At 46.4% G+C, this 14,631-nt stretch overlaps 1 protein-coding gene across 5 annotated transcripts in view; it reads right to left on the bottom strand.

Moving 5' to 3' along the window:
• ARHGAP10 (Rho GTPase activating protein 10) overlaps positions 1-14,631 on the bottom strand; it is a 269,421-nt gene that overhangs the window by 36,814 nt on the left and 217,976 nt on the right. For 4 of the 5 annotated variants that reach the window (XM_084755701.1, XM_084755703.1, XM_084755699.1 and 1 more), the window contains one exon: positions 11,630-11,783. In XM_084755701.1, coding sequence (XP_084611827.1) covers positions 11,630-11,783 — 154 coding nt within the window. The remainder of the gene's footprint in view (positions 1-11,629; positions 11,784-14,631) is intronic. The other variant, XM_084755700.1, reaches the window with a different exon arrangement.

Raw genomic sequence — 14,631 nt, 5'->3', positions numbered from 1 at the left:
TAACCGAAACTAGCCTGTAATGCTACATGAACTAGCATAAGCTCTAACAGGCCAAACTACATCTCTCCCCCTCCCCAGCTCAAAACACTACTGCACTTGATATCATACATAAAAATGTCATGCTGAGCAGCAAATGTGGGGGTGTCCTACAAAGAGTTAAACCTGTCCTGGAGCTGGAGCAATTCAGCCGCCACACACAACAGATGGGATGGGGGCCAACAACTCAATTTTAAGACAGACAGAGGGCAAAAGACATCACTAGCATCCTTCCTAAATGGAAGAACACATAAAGTAGAGGACTGAGGACCAGGCAGGGCTACTACCCAATACAGTCGGTACCAGCCCTTGTAGACTAGTGACACTCAGGAAATGACCCCTCACACCGCTGCCCTCTAAGGGTTGAGACTGAGACTCTGCACTGTAATTAGGACATGTAAAGATTAGCCACATATGACTTACCTCTCCTACCCAGTCCTGACAGTACATCAGCATACTGGCTGCTTTCCGACTGACTACGGAGTGTGAATTCTATGGATGGTGGGACATTCCGCACCTTACATTCTGAATACTGCAACTTTCTATTGCTAAAAGGGAGTAAGGGTCTGTTACACCAACACAGCCCAAAGAATCACAACCACACACGTACACACCACAACCACCACCACCAACAACAACAACTAAGACTATTTTCTTCCAAGCTGCCCACTCCTCAGTTGTCCAACAAAATCAGGCTGCTTTTTCACAACATACCCCAGAGTGAGGCTAGCCCAGAGCATCACGGGTTCTTCCACCTGGACGCTACAGCACACAAAGGAAAGAGCAGCGCCCAGCAGAAAGGCCGCAGGCAGCATGGCTGGGAGGGAACACCGCAGATCCAAAATCTAATTAACACCTACACAACCAAGGAAAAGCCAGTGCTCCTCTTCCAGCCTCCCGTGTGCTAGTCAACTGAAAGTGCAACAGGCAGAAAACAGTGGCGTACTGTGTTCAGGGTGCTCCGTCAGGAGAGGCAAATGTGCAAGTTCTATACAAGGAGACCGTCAGAAACAAGACAAAAATTAAAACTATTATCTTTCAGAATTCCGAGGCCTGATATTTATTCTACCTTCATCAAAACCTACACCAGAGAAACTGTGCTAACTTACATAGTTTCCCCTTAGCTGGAAAAGTGCATGTAACCACCCACCCCGTTTCTTAGGTAGACACTTTGTTTTTTAAAAATTGGTCAGAAAACTCAGTTAAACACACAGGTTTTTAAGATGTGAATGAAGCAATTATCTTCTTAGGAAACAGGAAACTCCTTTATTCAGGGAAATTCCCTTACAGCATAGGTTAGAAGAAGGGGGGGGCAGTGCTAGGCCTGACAGATGCCCACTATGTAATATTGCTGACTGTGAGACCCAAGAGACAGTTGCCAAATAGAAGAGGTGTTCTTAGCCTGATATGATGGCAGACATCTGTAATCTCAGATACCTGAGGGGCTAAAGAGGAAGGATTGCAACGTAGACACGTGGTGGCAAAAGCTGAGGGCAAAGGGCTGGGCATGCCCCGGCCCAGCATGTGCTTAGCATGTGCACGGCCCAAGGTTCTAACCTCACCACTTCCAACCCTGAGTCCAATCCCGCTCACCTCCGTCTCAGTCACACTGCAAGTTCTAGTAATGACACCCTGGGTAGGAGGAGACCAGACACTGCGTTTTTCATGTCATTTTGCTCTCAAGAAATACGGGGCGTCAATAGGGGAACCATAACAAAGCTCGGTAGTACAGAGACTGGTGACAGTGGCTTCGGGAGATTAGTTCATTCTCGCTGGCACTGCCAGTTCTGTATCTGAAATGACTCTAGGAAAGGGGGCCTCTTCCCCTCAAGGAGGCAGCCGCCCCCACCAGCTAATCCCCAAAGCACAAAACAAGACTTCAGGAAGGTCTGAACCCCTCAGAACAAACATACACCAAGTCCGAGGAAAGGCGGCTTCCCAAGTGCACTCTAAAGTGGGAAGACACGATGAAATGAACAGAGACAGATGAACGGCAAAATGAAACAGGGTAAAGAGAGAGAATGAAGCTGCCATAAACTAACTAAATGTATTTCTTCCCGCTCTCAAAGGAGGAGACTGGGAGGGGGTGGGAGGAGGAAAGGGAGGAGGGGAAGTGATGTCATATTTCAATTAAAACTTTCAAAGACAAAGGAAAAAATTAACACAAAACTTGACAGGTAAAATATGCCCAAATTATACACTGGGGAAAGCTGATGGGGGAGTGGGCTGTATTATAATCAAGCCCATGACAAAAGAAAACAAACTAACAACAAGCACCAAACCAGACTCCATTACCAAGTTACAGGAGGCCCTGACAGGCACTGGGTAGCAGCTCACCGCCATGTCTACTGCCTGGCAAAGGCCAACGGAATCTGCAGCAAGAAAGGGCGGTCCAGCAGCAACGCCAACCGAAGCCACGGCGGACAAAAAATCACTCAAAAGACCAAATTACATTTTCTTTGAAAGCATGCCCGAGGAAGTATTTAGGCATCGGGCCACCAAGAAAACAGAAGCTAAACTCCCTGAGAAGCCACTACACACTGTGTGCCTTACATCCAGTGACTCAGTCGTGCTCGGCGAACACCATGTCACAGTTGTGCCGCGCCGACTCCTGAGGCACAGAGCAGGGTTTCTGAGGCCATAAAAGCCATCAAGGGGCGGCCAGGGGGTTCAGTCCAAGCTCTCTCAAACACTGGCTTAAGTCTAGCACCCACAAAACTCTTTGCTCCCCAAATATCTCCAGTAGCAGTGACCCCAAAATGCAAGAGCAATGTGAACAGCAGAGAAGGGGGCGGGGGCAGAGATGAAGACCGCAGCACAGCCCATCACGAAGAAAGACACTAAGCAGAAAGCTGGCCATGGCTACAGGGACACCACACCATCACTCCAGGACTCTGCTTTTAGTCCGCCTACTTCAAAAACCTTAAGCTGATGCGCAAAACAGAAAGCTCAAAATGCCAAGGAGAGCTCAGCCTTCTATACACATACATCTACTTACATAAATGTTTGCATGTTGTCTGTGCACACATGTAAACTGCATGTGTGATAACAAGTGGTTACTATAAAACCAATATAAATACGATCATCAGATTCTCCAGCCCTTGAGATAAACCACTGTCAGGGCTGACTGCGCTCCTAGATCACGACGCTTATTCATGTATTTAAGCGCTGTTTCCTTTAAAGGAGACTCTACTGTGACTGCCTTTCCATTCCCAGACGCTCTGGGCTGGGGAGGTCTCTACCACGGCTGCAAGGCTGGGCCTGTGCTGGCGTTCAACGCAGCAGCACAGCGATGAAGCACCTGACCGCGGTGCCTGAGAGAACTACAGACCCTCTCTGTGTCCCACGTTCTTGATTTCACAGAGAGATGACTACTCTCTGCAATTTGCCCCGAGGAATACCTAAGCTTAGCAAATATTGGTCAGAACAGAGTCTGTCAAACAGTATGATAATCAGCAACTATACGATTATTCCTCCACTTTGTAAACTATTAACATGTTTAAGAAAAAAAAGTATATAAATCTTGTTTCTCTAAACAGACTTAAATAGCTACTGTTTCTATTATGACTCAAAGAAAAAAAAATAAACTAATGATCACAATTACACTCCATACCTGAAAAGTCCTGTGCAACTTAGAAAATATTCATATATGCAAAATACAACAAAACTCTCAATTTGAAAAGGCTCAAAGAGTATTTTTTTTTCTAAAACATCCAAAGGTGACACTGTACTCCTCCACAAACAGGCTCATGGAGTGTCCACCCATAGCTACCAAGGCCAAACCCAGACACTCTAGAAAAAAAAATCCCCTTTTTCGTCAATATCTGGCAAGAGGTGGGCAGGGAGTGAGGAGGCGGCCGCGGGGTTGCTCCGATGCCGTCATTGCGAGCACGCCTGACTCAGGGTCTTTATGAGTTCTCTAATGCACATAACGCAGAATGGGCCACGTCAGCACGATACCTTCACCTTCAAGCTGTCTGCTCATCTTCCTGGCTATCAAAGAAAACACTTCAGATCAGTCACTCTTGACAGCCTTAAACATTCCATTTCATTCAGGATAAACAATACTGCGGTTGGTTTGAAAAGATGTTTCTTAGACAGCCCAGCTACCTCCTACGCTGCAAGACTCTCAAAGAGGGCTAAAAAGAGAGTGACAGCTGCTTGAATTCAGAACTAGAAATTAAAATAAAAGCTATTAGGAGTGGAGAAAGAACACACTCCACAGGGAGACAAGCTTTAAAGGAAATTTCTCTCCTATAAAGTCTAGTTACCTGCCATGAACTTACTTTCACCACAGTACAGCTTCACGTTTCTAAAAAGCATTAAATAAGCCTTTTTTTTTTCTTTTCCTTCTCCCAAGAAAGAGGACAATGTTCTTCCCACACAGGAGCACAGTCGAGACCACACAGGAAGTCAGAGAAGTTGCTTTTTGCTTTCTCACTAGCGTTAGGGGGCTGAGCTCACGGGAGGCTTCAGAGGAGACGCCCACACAGAGGAGGAGCACGCACGGTGTCCCGGCATGCCACAGCTCAATTACAGCCCTCCAACTCCTCGCTGCCTTTTGCCACCCATTGATCTTATCACTGTAACAACGAGTTAAGAAATACTCGGTCTCCGGGGACGGCCACATTCCGGGCCTAGTCTCAAACTCAGCACTACAACACAGTGATTCTACCTCAAGGATATACCACACGGTGAGGAGGAGGGAGGAGACCCTCACACTCAGGAAGCTATTACCCAGAGCCCCCTGGCACAACATGAGGTAGAACAATCACAAAAACGTCAAGAAGAACCGTTTCCAGCCCCAAAATGGAGAGCTGCTTCCACGTCGTTAGCTGGTAGATTAGATTCTACTTGAAGCCGATCGGGTCTGTCAAGAGGATGCAAGCGACGGTGTATGCCAACTGTGGCTTTCTGCTCTCCCTTCTGCTCACATGGTTAGAAGTGCTTTGCTAACATTCTGGGGGAGACGAGGTAGCCCCAACTCCCCGAGGAAAAGCATGGCTTAACAGGCTTTGTGAGTACATTCTCAATCAGGCATCTCTGACAAACGTGTGCGGTGGTGGCCTCCCTGCTCTGGGATGAGCCTAGGGATCAAGGTGGACACGTTGTAAAAAAAAAAAAAAGAGAGTAAAGCTGAATTCTGTCCAACTCCAGTACCGGTTGACAAGCCGACACAGGTAGAGGAACTCCCATGGGGACTTACCCCTACAGGAAAAGCCATAGGCAGTTAACAACTGCTGAGAAAGGGAGAATTAAAGTTCCCCAGGACTAGCCCCTTGACTGTCCAGCGCCCAGTGGTCAGCCGTAGAAACACACCCGCAGGCAGTACCGAATGAACAGTAGGCCGTATGCCCTATTTATTCATTTATATGTATATCTAACAATAACACTTAAAGAGTAGGAGGCCCCATGAGTTTGCAGAGGGGAAAGAACATACAGAAGGGGTGAGAGAGAAGATGATACAATCGTATTTTTAATTAAGACTTTAAAATGCATTCTGAAAACATAAATTTGGTCTTGTTTACGAGCTCAAAGACTATCTTTTCTCTGTGAAGACACAGCACTTCGGCATGTAATCCTCCTCTTTCCGTGGCCTTTCCAGACGCTCGCGCCTTTCCTTCTCATCCTTCCGAACCACAGCCACCTCGCTGAAGTGCTCTGCCTCTCAGATCACATGTGGGAGGGTCTGAGTGGCGGTCATCGTGTCAGACGGACAGCCTGCTTCTCCAATTCCTTCAGCGGCAAATTCCAGAACTGCAACTAAGGAGTCAGCCTGAGCCTGTCAGCAGTGTGCATGACAGAGATTTACAGAAGCTCGCTGCAAGGAGTGTGACATTAATTCCAATTCCAGCATCCACTGCCATAAAAACTACGAATGAAGGACGGTGTGGGAAACCTCAGCAGTTAATAACGCCCATGATGTTAGGATGTTAAAGCCCTACATATGCCAGGGATATCCCAGAATGCTTGCAGCTCTGAGTTCACACCCAACATCTACATTTAGAAGACTGACCACACAGTGGCCTGACCACACAGTGGCCTGACCACCACACAGTGGCCTGACCACCACACAGTGGCCTGACCACCACACAGTGGCCTGACCACCACACAGTGGCCTGCTCACACAGTGGCCTGCTCACACAGTGGCCTGACCACCACACAGTGGCCTGACCACCACACAGTGGCCTGACCACCACACAGTGGCCTGACCACCACACAGTGGCTTGACCACACAGTGGCTTGCTCACACAGTGGCCTGACCACACAGTAGCTTGCTCACACAATGGCCTGCTCACACAGTGGCCTGCACTCTCTTCTTCTTTCTTCTTGCTCACACCTCAGAATCGAGATAAATGCTCTTAATCTATTGAAGTTGGCCAAAGTCATACCCATCACCATGTTTAGTGTCCATTGCTGCTGATATATGGCACTAAATGGCAGCTGAAATGGCTTCTGGGTGATCACTTTGTCCCACTCTGCATTCAGAGGCTGATCCAGATAAGGATGGATTCCCCAAAGCAGCAGAAGGAGGCACCAGGCCTCTCCCTCAGCAGTGTATGCTCATTCCTCTTTGCACGCGAGTCTCTGTGCCCCCCTACACTATCTGCCACGCTGCAGGACTACAGTAACACACGTTCAGCAAAATGTTTGAACGTAACACTCAACGCTTTTGCCATCCAAATGTTAACAGCGCCAAACCAACAATACTCAAGAAAGACCAACAGTAGAGAATATTGTATCTCGCCAATTGGCTTGCCAGATGACTCTGTCCTCAACACGCATTAAATCGTATTTTTAACTTGCCTAAAGAAGTAAACGGCTATATCATGCACAGAAGACAGGCACAGAATATCTAATTATATTCGGGAAGATGCATATTACAACTAGTCCCATAAATGTCTAGTTCCGTTTAAAATTAGAGCTGGTATGAAGGAAGAAAGAATCAGTCAAAACTCAGATGGTAAGCCTCTCCTCCTCATTCTTCAAATCATTACTTCCTCCCACACCCCTCACCCCCCTACCCCCACCTTGAAAGGAAAACAAGAGAGGTCACTCTGATCTCAAGCAGGCTCACAAACATCCCTCCATGTTTAGTCGGAACACAGCAAACACAGCAGCCCCACCTCATACAAGCAGGAGTGGAGAACGCGAACAGCCTACCGCAGCCTTAGCTTCCGTTACCTCAGCACTAGTTCTGGGGAAACAGAAACAGGGAAAAGGAGAAGAAAGTGGAAATGGAAGTAAGGCACTGCACTGGCGCAGTTGGAAGTTCAAGGGGTCATTAAAGGCTGTAGGTCAATGAACAACGCCCAGTCTATAAAATGGAAAACTTAATAGCTGCTCTAATGAAGAGACCTAGATGCCATGCTCGCTTCCACTCCTGTTACTAATGATCTTTAAGGAAATAACTAGAAGCTTACAATCCTTTGCAATAGGTTGACCGCCGCCTAACCATATCTGACAAGACTGTTTTCAAGTGCTTTTCACTACCTAAATCAAAATCGCGCCCTAATCAAGCACATAAGCTTTCCTGAGTCTCACAACTTTAGAAAGGAATTTCAGGGCAAATGCGCCCACGGCATTTATCTGTTTAGTATTAATGCACAGTCTTTGCAAAAACACTAAGCTGCTGCGCCTCCCCACGCAGGCCTGCTGGCTACCCATGGTGACCTTCATATTTGCTCGGATGCTAAACCCAGCAATCTCCAAGAACGACTGACTGGCTCACAGAGACGTACCATGCCAAACCTGCAGCCAAATCACAGGTAATCTCCACTCACCCAAACCTTTCTCTCAAGTCTTAGCAGGAAAACAAAAACCTACCTAACTTTTAAACAAAAACTCTCCTGGATTTTATGAAGTCAGATTCACCTTATCCTATAACAAGACAAGGAGAACAGGGATATTTTCATATTACATTTCAAACTAAATCAGATAAAGACACAGGAAGTGGCTCTGGCGTGAGAATGCCAAACATATTTTTAAATGGGTTTGTGAACCCTCATGAAGTTGAAAATTGGATGATTTAGAATACTAAAGAAGGCGTTCTCAGTTCCAGCAACAAGAACGACCAAGTAAGTTGGGCATGGCGCTACACGTCCGTGGCAAGCATTCTGAAAGCGGGGATGGAACGGCCACAGGAAGTACGAGGCGAGCCCGGCCTACGTGATGCTCTCTCAAAACACTGAAATTTAAATTTTAAAAATGAATATTAATGATACCATCAACTGCTTTTTTAGGGTCCTTCCCCCGTATGTCTCCTTTCGGAAATGTGCTCCGTCCCTCTCTCCACTGCTCTCAACATACCTACATAGTCACACAACTTGAATTTGAAGCTTAGCTTCAGCAATAAGGGGGACATTTTTTTTTAACTGACTTACATTACCTTCTTGCTTTCAAGGTAATATAAAGATCACTCACTCACCAAACTCAGGTGCTTTCCTAACTATGATGACGACTTTGAGATGTGTGGATTGGGGATGAAGAGATGGCTCAGCAGTTAAGAGCACTGACTGTTCCCGCAGAGGACGCAGGTTCAATTCCCAGAACCCACATGGTGGCTCACAAGCATCTATTACTCCGGTTCCAGGGTATCCAGTGCCCTCTTCTGGCCTCCATGGGCACTGCACCCATGGGGTCTACACATAGATACACGCTCAGCCATAACATCTAAAGCAAACGAGCGAACATTAAAAATCAAGGTTGACCTTCGATGTAAGAGAAAACCAAATAATTTTCTGCCAAAAGAGTACAGCAACTAAACGACCACTAAGAACACTCTGCAACACACAGATCAGTGTCCTGCTCAGCCCTCTTTAGACTTCCCTCCCAGCAGCCCCTTGCCCAGCAGTAGATACCAACAGGAAGCAAACACAATGGAGGGTCTAGAAGGGCTTGCTTTGTTTGCTTGGTCTCATTGTGCTTTGTCTGGGCTCTTTTTTTTTTTTTAACCTAACAGATCTTGTGTTTATATATTATGGTTTCCAATTTTGTTTTTGTTGGTTTTCTGTGTATAAGAATGTGTAAAGGATTTTTGTTTTGGGGTTTTTTGTTTTTGTTTTTGTTTTTCTGTATAGCCTTGACTGTCCTGGACTCGCTTTGTAGACCAGGCTGGCCTCGAACTCACAGCGATCCACATGCCTCTGCCTCCCGAGTGCTGGGAATAAAGGCGTGTGCCACCACGCCCAGCGTGAAGGATTTTTAAAAAATACCTTTTCTTTTATTTTTTTTTTCTCTCTCTCTTCTTCTCTCATGCTTTGCCCTATTTTGGTTTGTCTCATTTTATTTTATATTATTTTATTATAGTATTTTTTAAGAGGCCTCTTTGTTTTCTGATGATATAGAAAAAGAAAGGGTGTGATTTGGGGGAGTGAGAAACGGGGAGGATCTGGGAAGAGTCGGGGAAGAGGAACCCATAGTGAGACTATATTGTGTGTGGGGAAAAAACAAAACAGAACAAAACTATTTTCAATATATAAATAAATGGTTAAAAAAAAAAAGGTCAGGTTGTCACCAAAAAGAAATAACCAAAATACAAAACAGAAAACAGTAAAATAGTATGTGATTAAATACGATGAAACAACAAACACAAGACAGAATAAAGAAAACGCATAATTGATGTTTCTATCCCCTCAAAATCAAGTATATTTAAGAAGTATAATGTCAGTGGTGATTGGGGTCCAATGGCAGAGCATCTGCTTGACACTGAGGAAAAAAAAAAATCAGAGTCCTAAAACTTAGCTGTACACTGTGCGCACCACCTTGAGCTTTCCATCAGAGACGCAAATCCTGCTAACAGACACTTCTCAGTCATTAGTAATCACTTAGAAACTTAGCACAGCAGTAGCACCTCCACAGATTTGTTAAGATAGCAGAACATGGCTGTGGTTTTCAGACACACGCCTGGCTCTGATCACCTCCACCGTGACACGGCCACCGCTGGCTTCCTCGAGGGCCAGTGGCTCTCCGCGTTGTGTGTACCCTCTCCCATCCCTGCCATCTGCGAGCCCCGCTGTTTATTAACACTTCTGTCAGCGGACAAGTGAGGCATAAGAGAGGGTGAAACTCAAACCAGCCAGATTTACTCCTTATTAGCAACTCTGCTGACAAAGAATGAAAGTGAGAAGGAGGAGGGAAAAAACCCAGTTAGCTGGGATCACGAGGGAAAGTCTAAGGTGAAGCTGCGGGAGCTGGGGAGACGGCCTCACCAGTGCAGTTCCTGTTGTGCAAGCCAGAAGCCTGGAATACGGCTCCACAGAACTCAAATAAAAAAAGCTGAGTGCGGCCAAACAGGCCTGTAAGCCCAGCACTGGGTGGCAGGTGGGCAGAGATGGGGAGACGCCCAGAGTTCAAAGCCAGTCAGTGAGTTCCAAATTCAACAAGAGACTCCTCAGAAGATAGGCTACAGAATTATGGACGTGTACACACACACACACACACACACACACACACACACACACACACACACACACGTTCTCCAATTAGAAACTGATATTAATGATTCATGCTTCTCTCTATAACTGTCCTTCTGTCACATGTGCACACGGTAAGCAATTCATAAAGAAACAAGAACAGCTCACACACCCCAGTGTTATCACAGGTATCCCTGGTCTTTCTGGGAGTATCTCCAGTCACTTGTGATCAGCGGCCACTCCCTTATATGAACTAGCCGATACTTTTCTCATGAATGTGTGTTTATGATGAAGGTACTGTAATACCCCCACAAACACATTCTCCATCAGCACAATCTCAGGCGTTGGAAAAGATAACAAAGATTTAAGGGCTCGGAGCAAGAAGTGAAAAGAAACTCAAAATAGTCTTGAATTGGGAGAACTGACTCAAGAGGAGGAACTAACGACAAAGGCCCACAGTTTCAGATGCACTCGTGAAAACGCCGGCTTTGACACCACATCACCTCCTTCTTTACGCAAGAACCACATGACGACAAGCCACCAATCTGCCTTTGCGGGGCTCACGGTCTCCGTTCTGGCCTGAAAACGCAGACACGGCTACGGGGTGAGAGCTAGCTGGCAGCAAGGGCTTGGATGGGACGTGAGAATCACCATCAGCCTCGAATCCACTGCACCCAGTTCATGCAACCTAACTCCAAAGGCCGGTCACTTTGCCGCCCCTGGCTTTGGCATCAGTCCCCTGGGTTCAGTACAGTGCAGACGCCCAAAGCCCTTTGGCAACAGTGACCTGCGCCTTTAATCCAGATGCATTAGCAGTGGATTGGTCCCGCCAGCTCCTCACCATCAAAGTCTGCTTTAATTTTAGTTCCATTTGTCTCAGGGTTATGTAACCTCACAGGAGGTCACACAAGCCTCCCAAAAAAGAAATGTAAGCTGTCTTCAAAAATAAAAAAAAGAACTGTGCATAACAAAAACAAACACAAAACAGAAACTTGCATTTTTCTCCCTGGCCAGAAAGCATCACCCACCCTGTTGATCTAAAACATTATGATCTTAGAGGGGAAAGAAATTACAACAGAGACTAAAGCACTGCAGCCCACCCAGAGGGCGTGTGGCACGCCACGCTGCCAGCATGCCACCGAGTGGAAAGCCTCACCAGCATCTAACCAGCATCTTACCAGCATCTTCCAGTTCCACACTGATGTTGTACACAGCCACTGGTCTCTTGGTCCTCTGCCCTTGTCTCTTTGACTGGCGCGGAGGAGCATTTGGGGGTGACGCTGACAGGCAGGAGGGCTCAGGGAATGCAGTATCAGGCGAGGTCCGAAAAATCTGTCATTGGGTATAAAGTATGAGAAGGGGTGTCTGTGAGTGGAATCTGTGCACTGCCACAGCAAACCGGAACCCAGCCACGTTAGGTTTCGGGTTCGTTCATGAGAGGCCAGAGCCAAAATCCAGCCCTCCGTATTTGACTTCAGGAAACACTGGTTAACGTAACATTTTAGAACAAAGCACCGTGTCACTAAAATGGAAACACCGTCAAATCATGATGTTTCAAATAAGTTTTTCCCCCCCAAAAAGTAAACAAGTACAATGGTTTTTCCTCAGGTGGTAGACACAATCATGGCTCTTTCTCTGGGATACACCAAAGAAAGTTATCCAGGGCACAGTATTAAAGCACTGAGCCACTTTAAGTTTCAGAGGGTTATTTTCATGCCAAAATGCTGGACTTGATTGTTTTCTTCCAACTACATTAAAAAAAAAATCCATTTACAAACTTTTTTTTCCACAGGTTTAAAAATAGCCTGTGCTTATGAAAATTACCTGTCTGGATTCTTATTTACATTCCTCATAATTTTCTTATTTAATGTTTTATAGATTTCATCAATTTATTTAATACCTTCCAGCCCCTCTTAATAATTTCCTCTTCCATCTCTGAAACCCAGAACATTAGCACCTTGATTTATCTACAATGTCATTCATATATCAGAAACAATAACATTAATTAAGATGTGCTGCTTCTTCGCTCAGCAATTTGTTCTCCTTTGGACAGAGTAATATGTGTGCCATAAAAAAGAAGCCAATCCCATGGCAGTGAGTCATCACAGACCTTCCCTGGCCACTAAGAACTAAGGTCAAAGGCTTCGCTGCAGCAGGAGCAGCTCCCAGCCTTCAAGGACGCCATGAAATGCAACACCGGAGACATCATCAGCCTGACAGACCCATGCCCGCAGGCGACTGACACACTCCTCAGGTGGAGACAAGCAACAAGCTCCTGGCCTTAACAGAAGGTAAATGGAAACTCAGAACGAAAGGAGCTATAATTATTACTTTCTCATTTGGGTAGAATTAAGCACATGACTTGTCTGGTAAGTGACGGTGTCTCCTACATGTGTGTCCACACTGAAAAACTGACAATGAAAGGGTTTTAGCTGAACACCCTAGAAAGTCTCACCTAGAAATTATTATACACCAATAAAACCAAGCCAACTTAACAGTTTGTATGCTTTATAGTGTTACACTGCCCCCTCATGTATAAAGAAGTGACTTAAATTGCCATGGGCAAGTATTTGCTAGTGAAAATCCTGCTGGCCTGCTAACAAGGTCTTTCCACAGAATCTAGAGTCCGCAGGGAAAGTGACAAACAGGGAACTACAGATGTGGCTCGGAAATCCTCTGCTGCCCAGACTGCTGGGCCCAGCTGCTTTACTGTCGTTGTCCCTGTTCAAGATCTAAAAAGGTTGTGTCCTATGGTGACAGGAAGAGGTCGGTGGGAAAGAACATGACAACAGTGATGCAGAGACGATGTTCCCATCATAGCCCAACTCCAAGACAATAGCACTGTGACCAAACGTGCATACGCTTGACTTCTGCCAGTGTGGCAGGTGCCTCTGGGATGTTAGGCAGAATAGGAAAGCAAACAACACACCGGGGGCAGGACACGCAAACCCCCAATAAGCCCTGGAATGTCAGGATGCGAGCACTGGCATCTGGTGGGTGATGACTTGGAAGCAGGCTCCTGGAAGGGCACACAAACAACATGGTGTAAGAGCGGGCATCCTTGGACCTCTTCCTCCTCTTCGTGTGAGGGTGAGATGTCTGAGGAAGGCTGTGGGGTCAGAGGCATGGCCGCCGTCCTGTCCACAGAGCCAGACCACTGTGACTCTACCATTCCCTGAAGACTGAACTGGGTCCCTCCCAGAACTTCACCTCAGAACCTGAAGCTGGGGACGAACACTGACTGGCCCCCGGAAGACTTCAGGCGCCGCTGGGTTTGCACCAGAATATGTGTCTTTAAGTTGTTTTGTTTGTTTGTTTGTTTGTTTGTTTGTTGTTTGCATGTTAAAGCTCTCAGGTCATTCTTTTGAGTAGCCAAAGCCAAGAAAGATTGGCTTGGAAAAGTCACCCCACAGTTAAGACAACGGTGTCTCAACTGTGGAAGGACGGAGGGCAAAATCAGAACACTAAAAAATATGTTTCAGAAAAAAAAAAATGGCACTAGACACGCACATCAATTCCTTAGACCACGCCCCATCCCACGTATGCATCTAATGGCTCAAACGCTACCAACATGGCCTTTGTACATTCTTTTGAGGGACTGGCATCCAGATAGTTGTGGACCGCATGCCACAATTCTGGCAGCTCCAGCAGCAGGTACAGTTACTTAGCATGTGCCCGGCATTATACCAAGCGCTTCATATACAAAGCTCCACATTAGTACAGTTACCAAGCCTAGAGGTTCATTAGAGACAGCACTGCCTTGGCTCCGGGACCTCACCAGCTACAGCAGCTGGGCTGGGTGCTTGGGGCTAACATTAGCGTACCGGGAGACCTCTTAACATGCAGCGCAGCAACAGGCTCACAGGACTAGAATAAATGGTACCAACCTGCACTTGTGACATGATGCGTAAACAACGGACGTGAGTTCAACCTCCACTATTCTGCTCAGGCACTGCTTTCACATGCCAGCCCCAGCTCCCACCACCTCAGATACTCCCAGAGCTGGAGCTCCGAGCAGTGTTTCCACAGCCTTCTACAGAGAGACACCAGGTCAGGAGCTAAACACGCAGTTACAGATGGGCTGCTGTTTCATGACTCCCAAGAAACTCAGAGCCAAACAATTGACTTTTATGTCTTCAGCTCTCTAACTTAGCACTAAAAATTTAAACTTAAATCACTT

The sequence above is a fragment of the Acomys minous genome (genome assembly GCF_964271855.1).
Source record: "Acomys minous genome assembly, chromosome: 14".
Lineage (NCBI taxonomy): Eukaryota > Metazoa > Chordata > Mammalia > Rodentia > Muridae > Acomys > Acomys minous.
The sequence above is the reverse complement of the archived record's forward strand: the minus strand, read 5'-3'. Positions and strand labels throughout refer to the sequence as shown.